At 52.8% G+C, this 15,368-nt stretch overlaps 2 protein-coding genes across 2 annotated transcripts in view; one reads left to right on the plus strand and one right to left on the minus strand.

Moving 5' to 3' along the window:
- SEMA4D (semaphorin 4D) overlaps positions 1 to 3,559 on the plus strand; it is an 83,981-nt gene extending 80,422 nt beyond the window's left edge. The window contains exons 17-19 of the mRNA XM_036420073.2: positions 618 to 827; positions 2,562 to 2,659; positions 3,228 to 3,559. Coding sequence (XP_036275966.1) covers positions 618 to 827; positions 2,562 to 2,659; positions 3,228 to 3,254 — 335 coding nt within the window. The 3' untranslated portion in view covers positions 3,255 to 3,559. The remainder of the gene's footprint in view (positions 1 to 617; positions 828 to 2,561; positions 2,660 to 3,227) is intronic.
- Positions 3,560 to 7,997: 4,438 nt separating this feature from the next.
- SECISBP2 (SECIS binding protein 2) overlaps positions 7,998 to 15,368 on the minus strand; it is a 43,576-nt gene continuing 36,205 nt past the window's right edge. The window contains exon 17 of the mRNA XM_045575015.1: positions 7,998 to 8,158. Within this exon, the coding sequence (XP_045430971.1) occupies positions 8,100 to 8,158 (59 nt within the window). The 3' untranslated portion in view covers positions 7,998 to 8,099. The remainder of the gene's footprint in view (positions 8,159 to 15,368) is intronic.

The raw sequence follows: 15,368 nt of genomic DNA on the forward strand, positions 1-15,368 counted from the left end.
AGCGAAGTCCCTGACCAGCAGCGAGGGCCAGGGTGGGGGAAAGGCCCGTTCTCCACTGCCCTCGAGTCCTCCAGGCCCTTGGTGGCTCAGCCCCGCCCGGCGCCCCAGGAGCTCCTGGGCAGCTGCTCCCACTCCCTCAGGCCCAGCCAGGCCCTGGGAGGGCAGGCTCTGGGCTTTGTGGCGGGGACAGGGTGTGGCCTGAGGAGGCCCCTTTGGCAGCAGGGCTGGGGGGAGGGGGAGCGCAGGGTGAAAGTTCCCAGGCCCAGAACCCCGTTTGGAACAGATGCCGCCCTGTGCCACACCCCGTGCTGCACGGAGCTCACAGCCGGGAGAAGGGGCGGCCCTGATGGCCGAGGCCGTGCTCTGGGGACACGCTGTGCAGGTGCATCTGAGAAGGACGTCTGGGGGCTGAGCAGCAGGGCCCATGGGCAGAGGACACGGCCTGTTCCTTCGGGGTCACGGGGACCACAGGGCCTGCCCTGCACCCTGCTCCAGGCCAGGCTGGGGCTGAGCGGCCCGCTGTCCTCACTCAGTGCGGCTGGGACCGCAGAGCCCGGCCTGGGCAGGCCGGCCCTGGGCCCTGGGTCCCGGACACGGAGCTGGCTGTGTGCCCCCAGGTCCCGCGGACGCGCACGTTGTCTGGGAGAAGAACGGGCGGGAGCTGGAGGCGTGTGTGCCCGTGCAGACCCTCGCGCTGCCGGGCGGTGGGGCCCACGTGCTCAGCTGGCTGCAGGACGCCGTGCGGGAGAGCACCGAGTACCGCTGCTCCGTCCGCTCCTCGGCCGGGAGCCAGGCCTCCGGCGTGCGGGTCACGGTGCTGGAGCCCGGTAAGCCCCTGCCCCGCGGCTCTCCCGGGCGGTGCCTCCCTCACGGTGCCTTCCAGCCCGGCTTTCCCAGGAACGATGAGGGTCCGTTTTCACGGCGCCCCCAGCCCCTCGGAGTGTGGCCTTCCCGGAGGCCAAGCCCAGGTCTGGCCGGCGGCCCTTCCTGTACTTTGGCTTCCCGCGCGGACAGTGCTGAGCTCCGCCAGCGCGGGCCTGACCGTCACTTCCACACCGGGCTCTGCGGTGTCTGCAGTCCCTGCGCCGCAGTCACACGGGGCCGTCCTCCGCCTCCCGCACTGCTCCGGGGCCCAGGGCAACTGGGCTCCCCCCTGAGGCCCTGTCCGGCCCGGGCACTGCGGGCTCCGGCTGCCCTCAGCCACCGGGAGCGTGTCTGCAGGGCCCGTGCTGTCCCATGGCCACGCCGAGTTTTCAGGCATTCTGTCTAAGACACGCGTGGGAGAGCTCACAGGCACAGCCCGAGGAGCTGGCGGTCTCCCTGCGCCTTCCTGCGTGTGCGGGAGGCGGGCAGGCGTGTGCGGGAGGCTCCTGCATGTGCGGGAGGCGGGCAGGCGTGTGCGGGAGGCTCCTGGGTGTGCGGGAGGCGGGCAGGCGTGTGCGGGAGGCTCCTGGGTGTGCGGGAGGCGGACAGGCGTGTGTGGGAGGCTCCTGGGTGTGCGGGAGGCGGGCAGGCGTGTGCGGGAGGCTCCTGGGTGTGCGGGAGGCGGGCAGGCGTGTGCTGGAGGCTCCTGCATGTGCGGGAGGCGGGCAGGCGTGTGCTGGAGGCTCCTGCATGTGCGGGAGGCGGGCAGGCGTGTGCTGGAGGCTCCTGCATGTGTGGGAGGCGGGTAGGTGTGTGCTGGAGGCTCCTGCATGTGCGGGAGGCGGGCAGGCGTGTGCTGGAGGCTCCTGCATGTGTGGGAGGCGGGTAGGTGTGTGCAGGAGGCTCCTGCGTGTGCGGGAGGCGGGCAGGCGTGTGCTGGAGGCTCCTGCATGTGCGGGAGGCGGGTAGGCGTGTGCGGGAGGCTCCTGGGTGTGCGGGAGGCGGGCAGGCGTGTGCAGGAGGCTCCTGCATGTGCGGGAGGCGGGTAGGCGTGTGCGGGAGGCTCCTGGGTGTGCGGGAGGTGGGCAGGCGTGTGCGGGTGGGTGAGGGACAGCTCCGTGTGCGGTGTGTCCCTCCTGCCGTGCGGGAGGCGGCCTGCAGCTCGGAGTCCAGGGCGTAGGGCGCGCCCGGCCCTCCAGTCTGCTCGGGGGCGAGCTCCGCTCCTGCCAGAGGCTCGGGTTCTCGGGCCGTTTCTGAAACCGGCGGCGTGTTGTCCAAAGCAGCGGCACAGTCCGTGTTCGTCTGCCAGCCGCTGTCTCTGCTGCACCCTCAGGCCCAGCCCTGGCTGCCGCGCAGCCGCCCGGCGATGTCCGTCCTTCCCCTCCTGCGGGGCCACGCGGCTCAGCTGAGCTGGCTTCTGGCCGAACCCTCCTCCCCGGCCCCACCGCCCCGGGCCCAGGTCTCTCCTCGTCCCAAGGGGAGTGGGCGGTGAGCCGCGCTGCCTGTGCAGTGCCCGTGAGGGGGGCAGGCCGTGCGTGGGGCTGGTGGCCTGGGAAGGCGGGGATACTGGCTGAAGAAGCTTCCAGGGCAGGAAGGTTTCCTCGGGGGTGAAGGCCTACCCAGGCCACTGGCTTCAGGCTGCTCCGTCAGCAGCGGGGCCTGCCCAGCCGAGCCCTGGAGCCCCTTCTCTCTTGCAGAGGTGACCCCCCAGGAGAAGTGGACCAGAGAGCTGGCCACCTGGAGGGCTGTGGCCGGGGAGCACGGCCGCCTGATGCAGAGCTGGAGGAAGGCGTGGGTACGTGGTTCGGGCCCGCTCTGCCTGGGGTGGGGCCCTCACAGGAGACTGAAGTCAGACGGACCGGAGGATGTGGTGCAGAGGCCTCTGGTTGGCCCTACCCCGTGCCACCCCCACCTCCCGGGCAGGGGGGACATCGGGTGCTGGCCAGAGCAGGCAGGCAGGCGTGTGCGGGATGCTCCTGGGTGTGCAGAAGGTGGGTAGGCGTGTGTAGGAGGCTGGAGTCTGCTGGGCGGACCCCTCCCAGTGCCCGGACGGCAGACAGGCATTTCGAGGCTGGCCCTGCAAGACCCCAGTGGCGGCCTGGCCCTTCCTGGCCCCACCTCAGGGCCAGACCTGATGGATCCCAGAGCAGAGCCGTCAACTGTGAGTTCAAATCCCAGCTCTCACGGTGCCCTGGGTTAAAGCTGCCCAGTTCCTCCTTGCTGCCCGCAGGCTGCTTCCCCGCAGGGTCCCTCCTAGCCCAGGGGGAGCACACAGGACAGGAGACTGAGGCCATCTGTGGGGAAGGGAGTGAGGGATGTGAGGCTGCTGTTCTGCCAGGAATTCAAAGATGTTCTTCTTCCAGGAGAGCTGTAACAAGGACACCTTTTAGCCACCAGGGGGCAGTGCCGCCCGGTGCCACCCGCCTGGCCCGTGGAGAGGCCCTGGGCCGCGGCTGTCACCTTGCCTGCTCCCTGCAGGAGCACCGGAGCGGAAGAGCCCGACGGGAGGAGTGTGCGCAGCCGGATTCCTTTTTACTCGGGTGCTCACCTGGACAGAGGGCTATGGCAGAAGCAGGAGACCGGGCGGAACGGCTGCCAAGAGAAGCTGGCGAAGAGCAGCATGTGGCCCGGCCGGCGTGGCTCAGCGGTTGACCTATGAACCAGGAGGCCACGGTTCAATTCCCGGTCAGGGCACAGGCCCAGGTTACAGGCTTGATCCCCAGTGTGGAGTCTGCAGGTGGCAGCCGATACATGCCTCTCATCATTGGTGTTTCTCTCTCTCCCTCTCCCTTCCTCTCTGAAACCCATAAAAATATATGTTTAAAACAAAGACAGCGGCAGCAGCATGTGACGGCTCTCCCAGCTCTCCCTCCTTCGTGACCTGAGTCACTCACCCGATGCAGGTGGCCCTCAAGGAGGCTGGGGCAGCACAGCCCCTCCTGCCTGCACAGGCCGCGTCCCCCTCCCGCCAGCCCCTCGCCAGGGGAAGGCGGCCGACCAAACGCCTTGACCTCAGTGTCGCCGAGGCCCCGAGGCCGCCTGGGACGGCGGTGCCCGTCCTCCCTGAGCTCGGGGAGGTTTCCACGAGGCTCCGCGTGCCAGTGCAGAGGCCTGTATGGCGTCTCCGGGCGTGTGCTTCCTGCACGGCGGAACGGTGCTGCCGGAGCGGGAGCTGGGACCCCCGTGCAGAGGTGAGGCTCAGGCCGCTCGGCCTGCAGCCGCGGGCTCGGGGAGGAGGGCAGTGCCGCCTGAGAGAGCCAGCCCTCGCCCCCGTGGCGGCGGCTCCCCCGGAAACGGCTCCCCGCCAGGGTGCAGGTGATCTGCATTTCCTAACCCGCCTCGCCACCACCCCCAGCCCACCTGGCAGCCATCCGTTTGCTCTCTGTAACTATGCGTTTGTTTGGTTTGTTCATTTATTTTTATTTTAGATTCCACATAGAAATGAAATCATATGGTATCTGTCTTTGTCTGACTTATTTCACTTAGCACAATAACCTGTAGGTCTGTCCATGTTGTTGAAAATGGCAAGATTTCATTCTTTTCTTTAAACGTCAGATTTATTAAGGTATAATTTACACACAGTAAAGTACAACTGGAGGAGTTTTAACAAATGCACGGTGTTCAGCCATCACCAGACTGGATAAAATACTCCATCACTCCAAGGCCCATCAGGCCACTCACTGGCAGGCTCCCTCCAGGCACAGCCGCCCCCAGCCCGGCACAGCCCCCAGCCCGGCACAGCAGCCCTCAGCCTGGCGCAGCCCCCAGCCTGGCACAGCCCCCAGCCGGCACAGCCCCCAGCCCGGCACAGCCACAGCCTGGCCCAGCCCCCAGCCTGGCACAGCCCCCAGCCCGGCACAGCAGCCCTCAGCCCGGCACAGCCCCCAGCCCGGCGCAGCAGCCCCCAGCCTGGCCCAGCAGCCCTCAGCCCGGCGCAGCCACAGCCTGGCCCAGCCCCCAGCCGGCACAGCCCCCAGCCCGGCACAGCCCCCAGCCCGGCACAGCCCCCAGCCTGGCACAGCAGCCCCCAGCCCGGCACAGCCCCAGCCCGGCACAGCCCCCAGCCTGGCCCAGCCCCCAGCCCGGCACAGCAGCCCCCAGCCCGGCACAGCCCCCAGCCCGGCACAGCCCCCAGCCCGGCACAGCAGCCCCCAGCCCGGCACAGCCCCCAGCCCGGCACAGCCGCCCCCAGCCCGGCACAGCCCCCAGCCCGGCACAGCAGCCCCCAGCCCGGCACAGCCCCAGCCCGGCACAGCCCCCAGCCCGGCACAGCCCCAGCCCGGCACAGCCCCCAGCCCGGCACAGCCCCCAGCCCGGCACAGCAGCCCCCAGCCCGGCACAGCAGCCCCCAGCCCGGCACAGCCCCCAGCCCGGCACAGCCCCCAGCCCGGCACAGCAGCCCCCAGCCCGGCACAGCCCCAGCCCGGGACCGGGCTCAGCCCTCTAACCCAGCAAACAGATGCAGCAGGAACGGGGACCGGTGGCCAGGTCCTGGGAGAGTTTAAAGGGCCCGTTTCCCAGCTGCTGCTTTTCACTTTCTTGGTTGAATCCAATATCCATGGGATTTAAGCCATTTCATCCTTTAAGGGAATAAGTTCCAAATAAGGCTGTTTATATGGAGGGAAAAAAAAAATTTGCACAAACATACTCCTATCACAAGTCTAGTAAATGTCTGATTCTTATAAATGATTTCCTAGGCTCTTGGTCAGCAAACTGGCTCGCGAGCCACATACGGCTCTTTGGCCCCTTGAGTGTGGCTCTTCCACAAAATACCACAGCCTGGGCGAGTCTATTTGGAGGAAGTGGCTTTAGAAGACTTTTAAGTTTAAAAAATTTGGCTCTCACGAGAAATTTCAATCGTTGTCCTGTTGATATTTGGCTCTGCAGACTAATGAGTTTGCCGACAACTGCCCTAGGCTAAAGAAACACTGCCCTGTGACAATGCTAGTCTTGTAAAGCCCACACACTTTGAGTACTTTAAGCTTCTGAAAAAGTGTTAGTTTTGCTAACAAAAATGACAAAATAATGAAATATACAGAATATGTTCTGTTCTCCTCTATTCATTTCTTGAGTTAAAATAATACAGCCCTGGCCAGGTAGCTCAGGTTAGAGCATCATTATGATATGCCAAGGCCACAGTTCAATCCCCAGTTGCCCGGACTGACTAGCAGACCTTGAGCGACGGACGAACAGATCACTCTGTGAAAGAGAAGGCTAAGGGGCTGTTTTGCTTTCAGAACAAAGGTGCCTCGATAGCCTGCCTCCTTAGGCTTTCATTGTACAACAGCTTGAATTATCTATGGGATACGATCAGCAGGGTAAGCGTCCTTGAGAAGACACATGTGTCCTTTAAGCAAGGACATTTCCAAATCTAAACAAAATTCTAGCGGAGCACACCAGGGGCTCGTGCTTGTTTGGAAAAGCCAAGGCAGGGGCTGCCGCCTTCGGCAAAGCCCCCCAGAGGCCTCTGACCTTTCTGAGATTCCTCCTCACAGGCTTTCCAGCCAAGTCCCATGCTCTCCCACACCCAGTCAGGGCACGTGCAAGAGTCAGCCAGTGAATGCATAAAGTGAAGCAACAAATCCATTTCTCTCTTCTTCTCTATAAAACCAATAAATTTATTTTTTTCATTTTAAATAATAAAAAAAATCATTAAAAATACGTTTGGCAAATGAATCCCCTAAAATATCTTCTCAGCTACTTGGAGCACTTTTTATGGCTCTATCTAGTGTATCTATGTCTGGCTGCTCTAGACTGAAGAATAAAACACATCTACACAAAAAGGTAGCATTAGGTGTGAATTCCCTGGGGTACAACAGTCGTGGTTCAGGTGAAAGCACTGTCCTGTGATGTTTGAAATTTAAATAACTTTTATTTAAATTATAAACACAAATCTTAGAACTGTATTAGTAGCTGGCAGTCAGACACCCTTGGCGCTGCCACAGAGGCAGGAGAGGGTCTCACCAGCGATGAGTCTGGCTCAGGCTTCTGGCTGAGCAGCACTCCACTTGTAGGAGTGCACTGACTACCAGGGGGCAGCTTCTGCATTGAACGTCTGCCTCCTGGTGGTCAATGCATGTCATAGCGACCAGTTGTTCTGCTGTTCCGTCTATTTGCATATTAGCCTTTTATTATATAGGATGTATTCAGAGTAAACATTTGGTGACAGAAGAGACTTTTGTTGTTGTTGTTAATCCTCACATAAGGATATTTTCCCATTGATTTTTAGGGAAAGGAGGGAGGGGGAGAGACAGAGAGAGAGAAACACTGATGTGAGAGACACATAATTGATTGCTGGGGCTGGGGTTTGAGCCTGCCACCAGGATGCCTCTCGACGAGGCCCTTCAGCAGCTCTAGCCCCTTTTCCAGAGGGAGCCCTGGACCAGGGGCACACTTCAAACATGGTGGTGGAGTCACAGTGATGCAATGCGGATAGAGGTGAAGGGAGGAGGAGGTGGAGCTGACCTAGGAGTCAAAGGATCAGAATGAGCAGAGTAACAGCAGCTGAGTAAAATCCCATGGTATATAGCACCACGTCATTTCTATCCATTCGTCCATCAATGGATTCTTAGGCTGCTTCCACATCTTGGCTATCCTATATAGTAAAAGCCTAATGTGCAAATCAACCAAACAACCAGCAGAACAACTGGTTGCTATGATACGCACTAATCACCAGGGAGCAGATGCTCAATGCAGGAGCTGCCCTCAGGCCCCAGGCCAGCCAAGGCTGGTGCTAGTGGGGCCCCCTAATCATCCCCACAGATCGGTCCTGATTTCTGGCCTAGGCCTAGGAACCCTACCTGTGCACAAATTTCATGCACCAGGTCTCTAGTTGTAAATAATGCTGACATGAACGAGGTGTGTATATATCTTTTCCAATTATTGTTTTTTTCTTAGAATAACCAGAAGTAGAATTGCTGGGTCATAGGATAGTTCTCTTTTTAATTCTTGGAGGACACTCCATAGTGGCTGCACTGAAACCAAAGGATCCCAGGTTCGGCTTCCTGCTGCAAAGAAAGCAGCACACCCCGAGGCAGGTGACGATGGAGAGGAAAGGGGTTTGAGTGTCCACATCTCAAGAAGATGGGAGACTTTTCCCCATCCTCAAAAATCCATCTTAAGAAAAGATGGGAAAGCAGGGGGAGGGGCTTTGGACATGAAGGCAGAGTCCTGGCTATCCCCAATATGGATTCTCAAGGTCAGCATCCTTGAGTTGGTCATTTGTGTCTGGGCAGTCAGCAATAACAATGGCCTTGAAGGTCAGGTTGCTCCTTAGGTTCACACAGAAACCGAAACTCCTGAATGTAAAACACAAAAATTTTAACATGCAAGCTCTTGAGAGAAAAACCTGTTAGAGTAACAAGCTGGGTTTAACATATACTGAGATCATTATAGGTAGCTTTATATAGATAGAGTGTATTCATTCCATTTCTGCACCAATTTACAATTCCCCAAATCCCAAGGGCCTTTTCTTAACCTCCTCAACAATACTTGCTTTTTGTTGGTTTATTGATAACTAGAGGCTGGATGCATGAAGATTCGTGCAAGAATAGGCCTTCCTTCCCCTGGCTGCCTTTCCGCCTTCAGCCTGGGCCAGAGCAGCCTTCTGCCTCTCGCCTTGTTGCATCAATTTGCATATTTCCTCCTTATTGGCTGTGGGTGCCTCCATCTTTGTTGCAGTTACGGTCAATTTGCCTATTCCATCTTTATTTCATAGGATACCCATCCTGACAGGTGTGAGGTGATATCTCATTAGCTTGTTTTTTTTGTTTGTTTGTTTTTTCTGATAATTTAATAGATCGGGACACTGTCGGGGAGGGAGGGAGAGTGGGGGCGGTGCCACCTCCGAGGCGCAGGGCAGTAGTGTCATGACCTCACTTGGCCGTGGGGTTTGCATAGGTGCCATCCCCTCCATGCAAGGTGCTCAGTCCCCAGGGCTTGGGCCTGGAGATCTGATTAGTGTTGTGCCTTCCACTGGACATGGACCTTAAAGATCGTCTTCCTGTGTTGTCACAAAGGGAAACGGTCACCACGGCCTAGGGATGGGCCCAGAGGCCCCTGGCCCGACGCTCTGGTTGCTGCACGACTCAACTATTGGAACTACCTTCCCCGCGTCTCAAGACCGGGCTCTGGACATTTCCAAACTCTTAGCGGAGCTTTGAGAAAATGCCTCATTCTGTCTGCTCCAGCCAAAGCCTCCTGTCCACCTCCCACTGGGAGTGCCTCCGGGCTCGGGTCTCTCATTAGATTTTGATTTGCATTTTCCTGGTGATTATTGGTATTGAGCATCATTTTCTGTCTATTGGCCATCATTATGTTTTCTTTGGAAAAAGGTCTATTCAGGTCCTCTGCACATTTTCATTTTTAGCTTTTAATATACATTTAATTTTCATGGTTGCCGGTAATGCAAATATCCCCCACTCTTACTCCCTTAACTTCCCTTTGCCCATTTTTAAATCAGATTATTTTTATAATGTGAGCTATATGAGTTCTTTATATATTTTGAATATAAATATCTTATCAAATATCATTTGTAAATATCTTCTCCCATCCAGTAGGTTACCTTTTAGCTTTGTTGATGGTTTCCTTTGCTGTGCAAAGCTTTTTAGTTTGATGGAAGTCCCATTTGTTTGTTTGCTCTTGTTGTCTTTGACCTAGGAGAAATATCCAAAAAAAGTATTGCTAAGGTAAATGTCAGAGTTTATTGTCTATGTTTTCTTCTAGGAGCTTAGTGGTTTCAGTCCTTATATTTAAGTCTCTAATCTATTGAGTTTATTTTTGTATATAATGTAAGAAAGGGCGTAATCTCATTTTTTTGCATTTATCTGTCCAGTTTACCCAGCACAATTTAAAAATATATATATTTTATTGATTTTTTTACAGAGAGGAAGAGAGAGTGATAGAGCTAGAAACATCGATGAGAGAGAATCATTGATCAGCTGCCTCCTGCACACCTCCCACTGTGGATGTGCCTGCAACCAAGGTACACGCCCCTGACCGGAATCGAACCTGGGACCCTTCAGTCCACAGGCTGACGTTCTATCCACTGAGCCAAATCGGTTTCAGCCCCCGCACAATTTTTGAAGACTGTATTTGTCCCATTTTATATTCTTCTTTTTCATAGATTAATTGACCATATACACTGAGTGGCTATATTATTATGACCACCTGACGTTTGTAGGTAAATTAGACGTACACTGCATCATATGGGATATGGAGGCCAAAGGCCTGTTCGAACACCTTTGTTGTCTGCAGTTACCAAGATAAAACATCTCAAATTCGCACAGGAACACAAGGATTGGACAGTCGAGCATTGGGAAAAGGGCATGTGGTCCAATGAATCACGTTTCCAGTTGCATCATGCAGATGGCAGAGTGAGAATTTATCGGAAAAAGCATGAAAGCATGCATCCCACATGCATGAGTACAACCCTTCAAGTTGGTGGGGCAGTGTTATGGTTTGGGGCATGTTTTTCTGGCATGATTTGGGCCCTTTAATTCGTGTGGAACAACGTCTGAATAGCACAACACACCTAAGTATTGTTGCTGATCAAGTTCATCCTATCATGTTGATGGCGTATCCCAATGGAGATGGCTTCTTCCAACAAAACAATGCTCCATGCCGCGGTGCTCGTACTGTGCAGGAGTGGTTTCAAGAACATGAGGGAGACTTTCCCTTGCTTAGGTGGCCCCACAATCACCAGATCTCAATCCAATGGAGCATTTGTGGGACGAAGTTAAAGAGCCATCAGGCAGCAGGTTCCACAACCATCACATCTCACAGAACTGGCGTCAGATTCCTCGCATCACCTTTCAGCATCTCGTGGAGTCAGTGCCAAGAAGAATCGCCACAGTACTGAAGGCAAAAGGTGGCCCAACGAAGTGCCGATGGAGTGGTCATAATACTCTGGCCACTCCGTGTAGGGTTTATTTCTGGGATTCTTATTCTAGTCCAATAATCTATGTGTCTGTTTTTATGCCAGTACCATGCTATTTTGTTTACTATAGCCTCTATTTTCAAGTCTATTTTGTCTGATATAAGTATTGGTACTCCAACTTTTGTTTCCATTTGCATGAAATATCTTTGCTCATCCCTTATTTTCAGTTTGTGTGTCTATCTGGAGTAGGTCTCTTTTAGGCAGCATATGTTCAAGTCAATTTTTATTTTGTGTTTGATTGAGTCAGTCACCCTATATCTTTTGATTGGAGCACTTAATCCCTTTACATTTAAAGTAATTATTTATAGGTATGCAGTTATAAGCATAGGTATAAGCAACACAGTGATCTGTATTGATCATACTTGTTTTCTATTTGTTTTTGTATTTCTTCTATTTCTTTTATATTCTCTTGCTCTTTTCTCTTGTATGTTGATGACTTACTATATTATGTTTAGATTCCTTTTTAAATTTCTTTTGTCTCTCAGAGATTTCTGGTTAGCATGTACTATATACATACCAAGTTATATTTATAGCAGTCTATTTAAGTTGATTTTCTCTTAAGATTGAACACAGTCTAAATCATCAATTTTTTAAAATATATTTTATTGATTTTTTTTACAGAGAGGAAGAGAGAGATAGAGAGCTAGAAACGTCGATGAGAGAGAAACATCGACCAGCTGCCTCCTGCACACACCCCACCGGGAATGTGCCCAAAACCAATGTACATGCCCCTGACCGGAATCGAACCTGGGACCTTTCAGTCTGCAGACCGACGCTCTACCACTGAGCCAAACCGGTTTCGGCTAAAATCACCAATTTTTACTCATCAACACACATTCATGTTTTTGTCACTTTCTTTTATCTCTTTTGTGTGAATCCCTTAATCTATTGTAAGTATACATGATTTTCCCCTACTTTTGTCTTCAACCTTTCTATCACTGCTTTTATTGTTTGCCTTTGTTGGTGAAAAAAATATTTTTTATATTTTTATTCATATTTTTAATCTTTACTTTTCTACTTAAAATCCCTTTAACATTCTTGTAGTATTGATTTAGTGATTATAAACTCCTGCTATTTCTTTCTTGCCTGGGAAACTCCTTTGATTCTAATTTTAGCCTTACTGGGTAGAGCAATCTTCGTTGTAAGTTTTACCTTTTATCACTTTGAATATTTCATGCCATTCCCTTCTGGCCTTCAATTTCTGTTGGAAAATCAGCTGATTATCTTATGGGAGCTCCCTTGTCAGTAACTGTTTGCTTTTCTCTTGCTGCTTTTAAGATTCTTTGTCTTTAACTTTTGGCATTTTAATCATGTGTCTTAGAGTGGGCCTTTTTTACCGTATTTTTCGGACCATAAGACGCACTTTTTTCCCCCCAGAAGTGGGGGGAAAAGTCCCTGCGTCTTATGGTCCAAATATAGCCTACACATATACTTTAAAAAAAATTTTTTTACTTGCCCGGCTCCGTGTGGTCTCTGTGTGCTTGCCCGGCTCTAAAATGGTTCTAAATGCTGCTGTTTACTTTACAGGGTTGATTACATGTGTTTATGACTGTGATGTTGGGTTTTAATGCACATAAAATATTTTAGGACACTATTTGTTTCAGAATCTTTTTTTCTTCATTTCCCTTCTCTAAAAACTGGTGCGTCTTATGGTCCGGAGCGTCTTATGGTCCGAAAAATACGGTAGTTCATCTTGCTTGGGACTCTGTATTTCCTGCACTTGTATGTTTTCTTTGTCAAGTGAGATGTTTTCAGTCATTATCTCTTCAAATAGGATTTCAATCCTTTTTCCTCTTCTTCTTCTGGGACCCCTATTATGTGACTATTGTTACACCTGATGTCCCAAAGTTCCCTTAAACTATCTCATTTTAAAAATTGTTTTTTTCTTTTTGCTGTCCAATTGAATGTGTTCTGCTACCTTACCTTACTCTGCCTCATCTAGTGCAGTGTCCGCAAACTGCAGCTCGGGAGCCCCTTCCACAAAATGCCATGTGCGGGTGGACACGTACAGTGCAACTGAAACTTTGTGGCCCATGTATAGAAATCGGTTTTCGGCTCTCAGAAATTTCAATTGTTGAACTATTGATATTTGGCTCTTTTGGCTGAGTTTGCCAACCTCTGATCTACTGTATTCTTCATTTCAGTAATTATATTCTTCTGTTCTTTTTTATGTTTTCTATCTCATTTTGTTTTCTCTTTGTTGAGGTTCTCAGAATTCATCTATTCTCCCATAGGTCAAGGAGCATTCTTTTAACCAGTGTTTTGAACTCTTTATCTTACCTCCATTTTAATATTATTTTGTGAGTGTGGTGGGGGAGGGATGAGGTTCCTAGAGTTTTGTCCTTTGGGACACGTTTTTTCCCTCATTTTGGCTGACTTCCTGTGTTTGTTTCTTTATATTAGGTAAATCTTCTACATCCCTCAGTCTTGACAGGGTAACCTTATGGATGTGTTCTGCAGGGCTCAGGGGCAGTCTTCCTGGTCACCTGACCAGATACTTCAGGGGTGTCTTGTGTAGGTTGTGTTGGGCCTCCTCTTGTGTTTGGGCCTTGACTGCTGCTGCTGGCACATCGGTGGGTAGAGCTGAGTCTCAGGCAGACTGGCTGTGGAGGCTGGCTATGACTATAGGGGGCCAGCTCTTGTGCGGGGTGACCCCATGGAGGAGGATTCCTTTTATTGGAGCTTCTGACGCCAGCCAAAGCTGCCTTCCAGCGTGTCAGCTGTGGAACTGGTTGGATGGGGCTCTGGTACAGCCTGGATCTTGGGAGGGCAAAGTCGGCTACCACTTATACCAGACTTGGGGGTTGCTTGGTATAAGCAACACAGTGATCTGTATTGATTTCCACTTATTTTAGGCTTGGAGATGCTTGAGAGAGGCTATGCTAAGAACCAAGGCCAGGTGCCATTTGTGCCAGGCTTCGGATTCTTTGGTGGGCATTGTGATGTGAGGTGAGGCCAGCTGCCACTTGGCTTTTGGTTGCTTAGTTGGAGATATGTTACAGGCAAAGACTGGCTACCACTTATGTCAGGTTTCAGGTCAACTGTTAGGAGTTACTGTGCAAGTTGAGACTGGTCACCACTTGTGCTGGGCTTGGGGCCCCTTGCCAGGAGGCACAGTGCACACTGAGGTTGGCCGCTGCTTGTACAGGGTCTGTGGATCTTTGGCAAAGTCTCGCACAAGTCTAGTAGGGCATCTGCCACATGTGTGGGGCTTGTAGACATTTGAGAAAAGCTACAGCACAAGACCAGAGCACTGTGTGGTTTGCCAATTTGGGGAAAGTCCGCAGTACAAGCTAGAGTGAGCTGCTTTTGTGGCGGAAAAGGCTTGGGCAAGGCAAGCAGGTTGGGGAGAAGATCTCAGGGAATCACTAGTGAAGGATGAACAGTATGAACCAGGTTAGTGGAGAGCTCAGATTTGGTGCCCACCTGTACCTGGCCAGCTGGGTGGGAAGAGCTCAACAAAGGAATAGCACCTGCCAGTACTTCTAACCTCAGAGGTTCCCAATCCCCGCCTCCGGCCACTGTCTTGGAGTATGTCAATTTAATTTCTCCCCATAGGTCCCTGGCACTTTTCAAGCCGCTGCCCCTGCACCGGTGCTTAGGGGAAGTGAGTCTGTGAGCATGAGTCTATGCGTGTACACTTTAAGAGCAGCACCTCATTCTCTAGCAGCTTTTTTTTGTGGTTTTCACAGCCAGAAATTATGGGGACTTCTTTCAGGCTGTGGTGCTGTGCAGGGCTAACTGGTACGGGAGTGGGCCCCTGGCTCCTCCGAGGGAGCCCCTGCAGCAGAGGCACTCCGCCTGTTTCTCAGTCAGCGCAATGTGTGTGGGAACTCCCCAGTCCACATTGCCAAGCCATTACCAGTCTCAACGTGGTTCTTCTTGATATCCTCAATTATAAGACTTCTGTTCAGCTAGTCTTCAAGTGGTTGTTAGTAATGACAGTTCTATAATTTAGTTGTAATTTTGATCATAGGAGGAGGCAATCTCAGAGTTTGCCTACTCTGCCATCTTGACCAGAAGTCTACTTCTTATTTAATTTATCAGCAGGTTCACAATTCTAGGCTGCTCAGTGCAGCTAAAATGCTATCTCATTTTCTCACAAAATAATTTTTGCACCTTTATTCTCAAATAATCTCGTTTTCAAACCTTGTCCAGTTGACTTGCTACCTGTCGACAGGTGGAGAGAAAAGGCCTCCCGGTGCTGCTGCTCGTGGCTGCCCTGAGAGGCTGTGAAAAAGGGCTTGCAGTGAGGAGCTGGCCCGACAGCCGAGAATGTGTTTGGAGAGGCAGGGCACGCAGTGGGAATAACGCAGAGGACAAAAGAGGCCACGTGGTGTCCATTTCTGACTTATTACTCCACTCTGTTTGCTCACCAGAGGCCCCTTACCTTTCCGAGATACAGAACCTAGCACGACTGAATTCAACTAACAGTATTCTCAAAGCCGACCCCACACACTGTCTGCCTGACAAGCACGAACCAGCGAAACTGCAAACCTGCCATTTCCTCTGTGACAAGCAGCCAAGACCCTGGGGACACCGGTCTCTGAGGGTCTGAGACCTCTGA

Source organism: Pipistrellus kuhlii, unplaced genomic scaffold (genome assembly GCF_014108245.1).
Source record: "Pipistrellus kuhlii isolate mPipKuh1 unplaced genomic scaffold, mPipKuh1.p scaffold_m20_p_61, whole genome shotgun sequence".
In the NCBI taxonomy this organism is placed as follows: Eukaryota; Metazoa; Chordata; class Mammalia; order Chiroptera; family Vespertilionidae; genus Pipistrellus; species Pipistrellus kuhlii.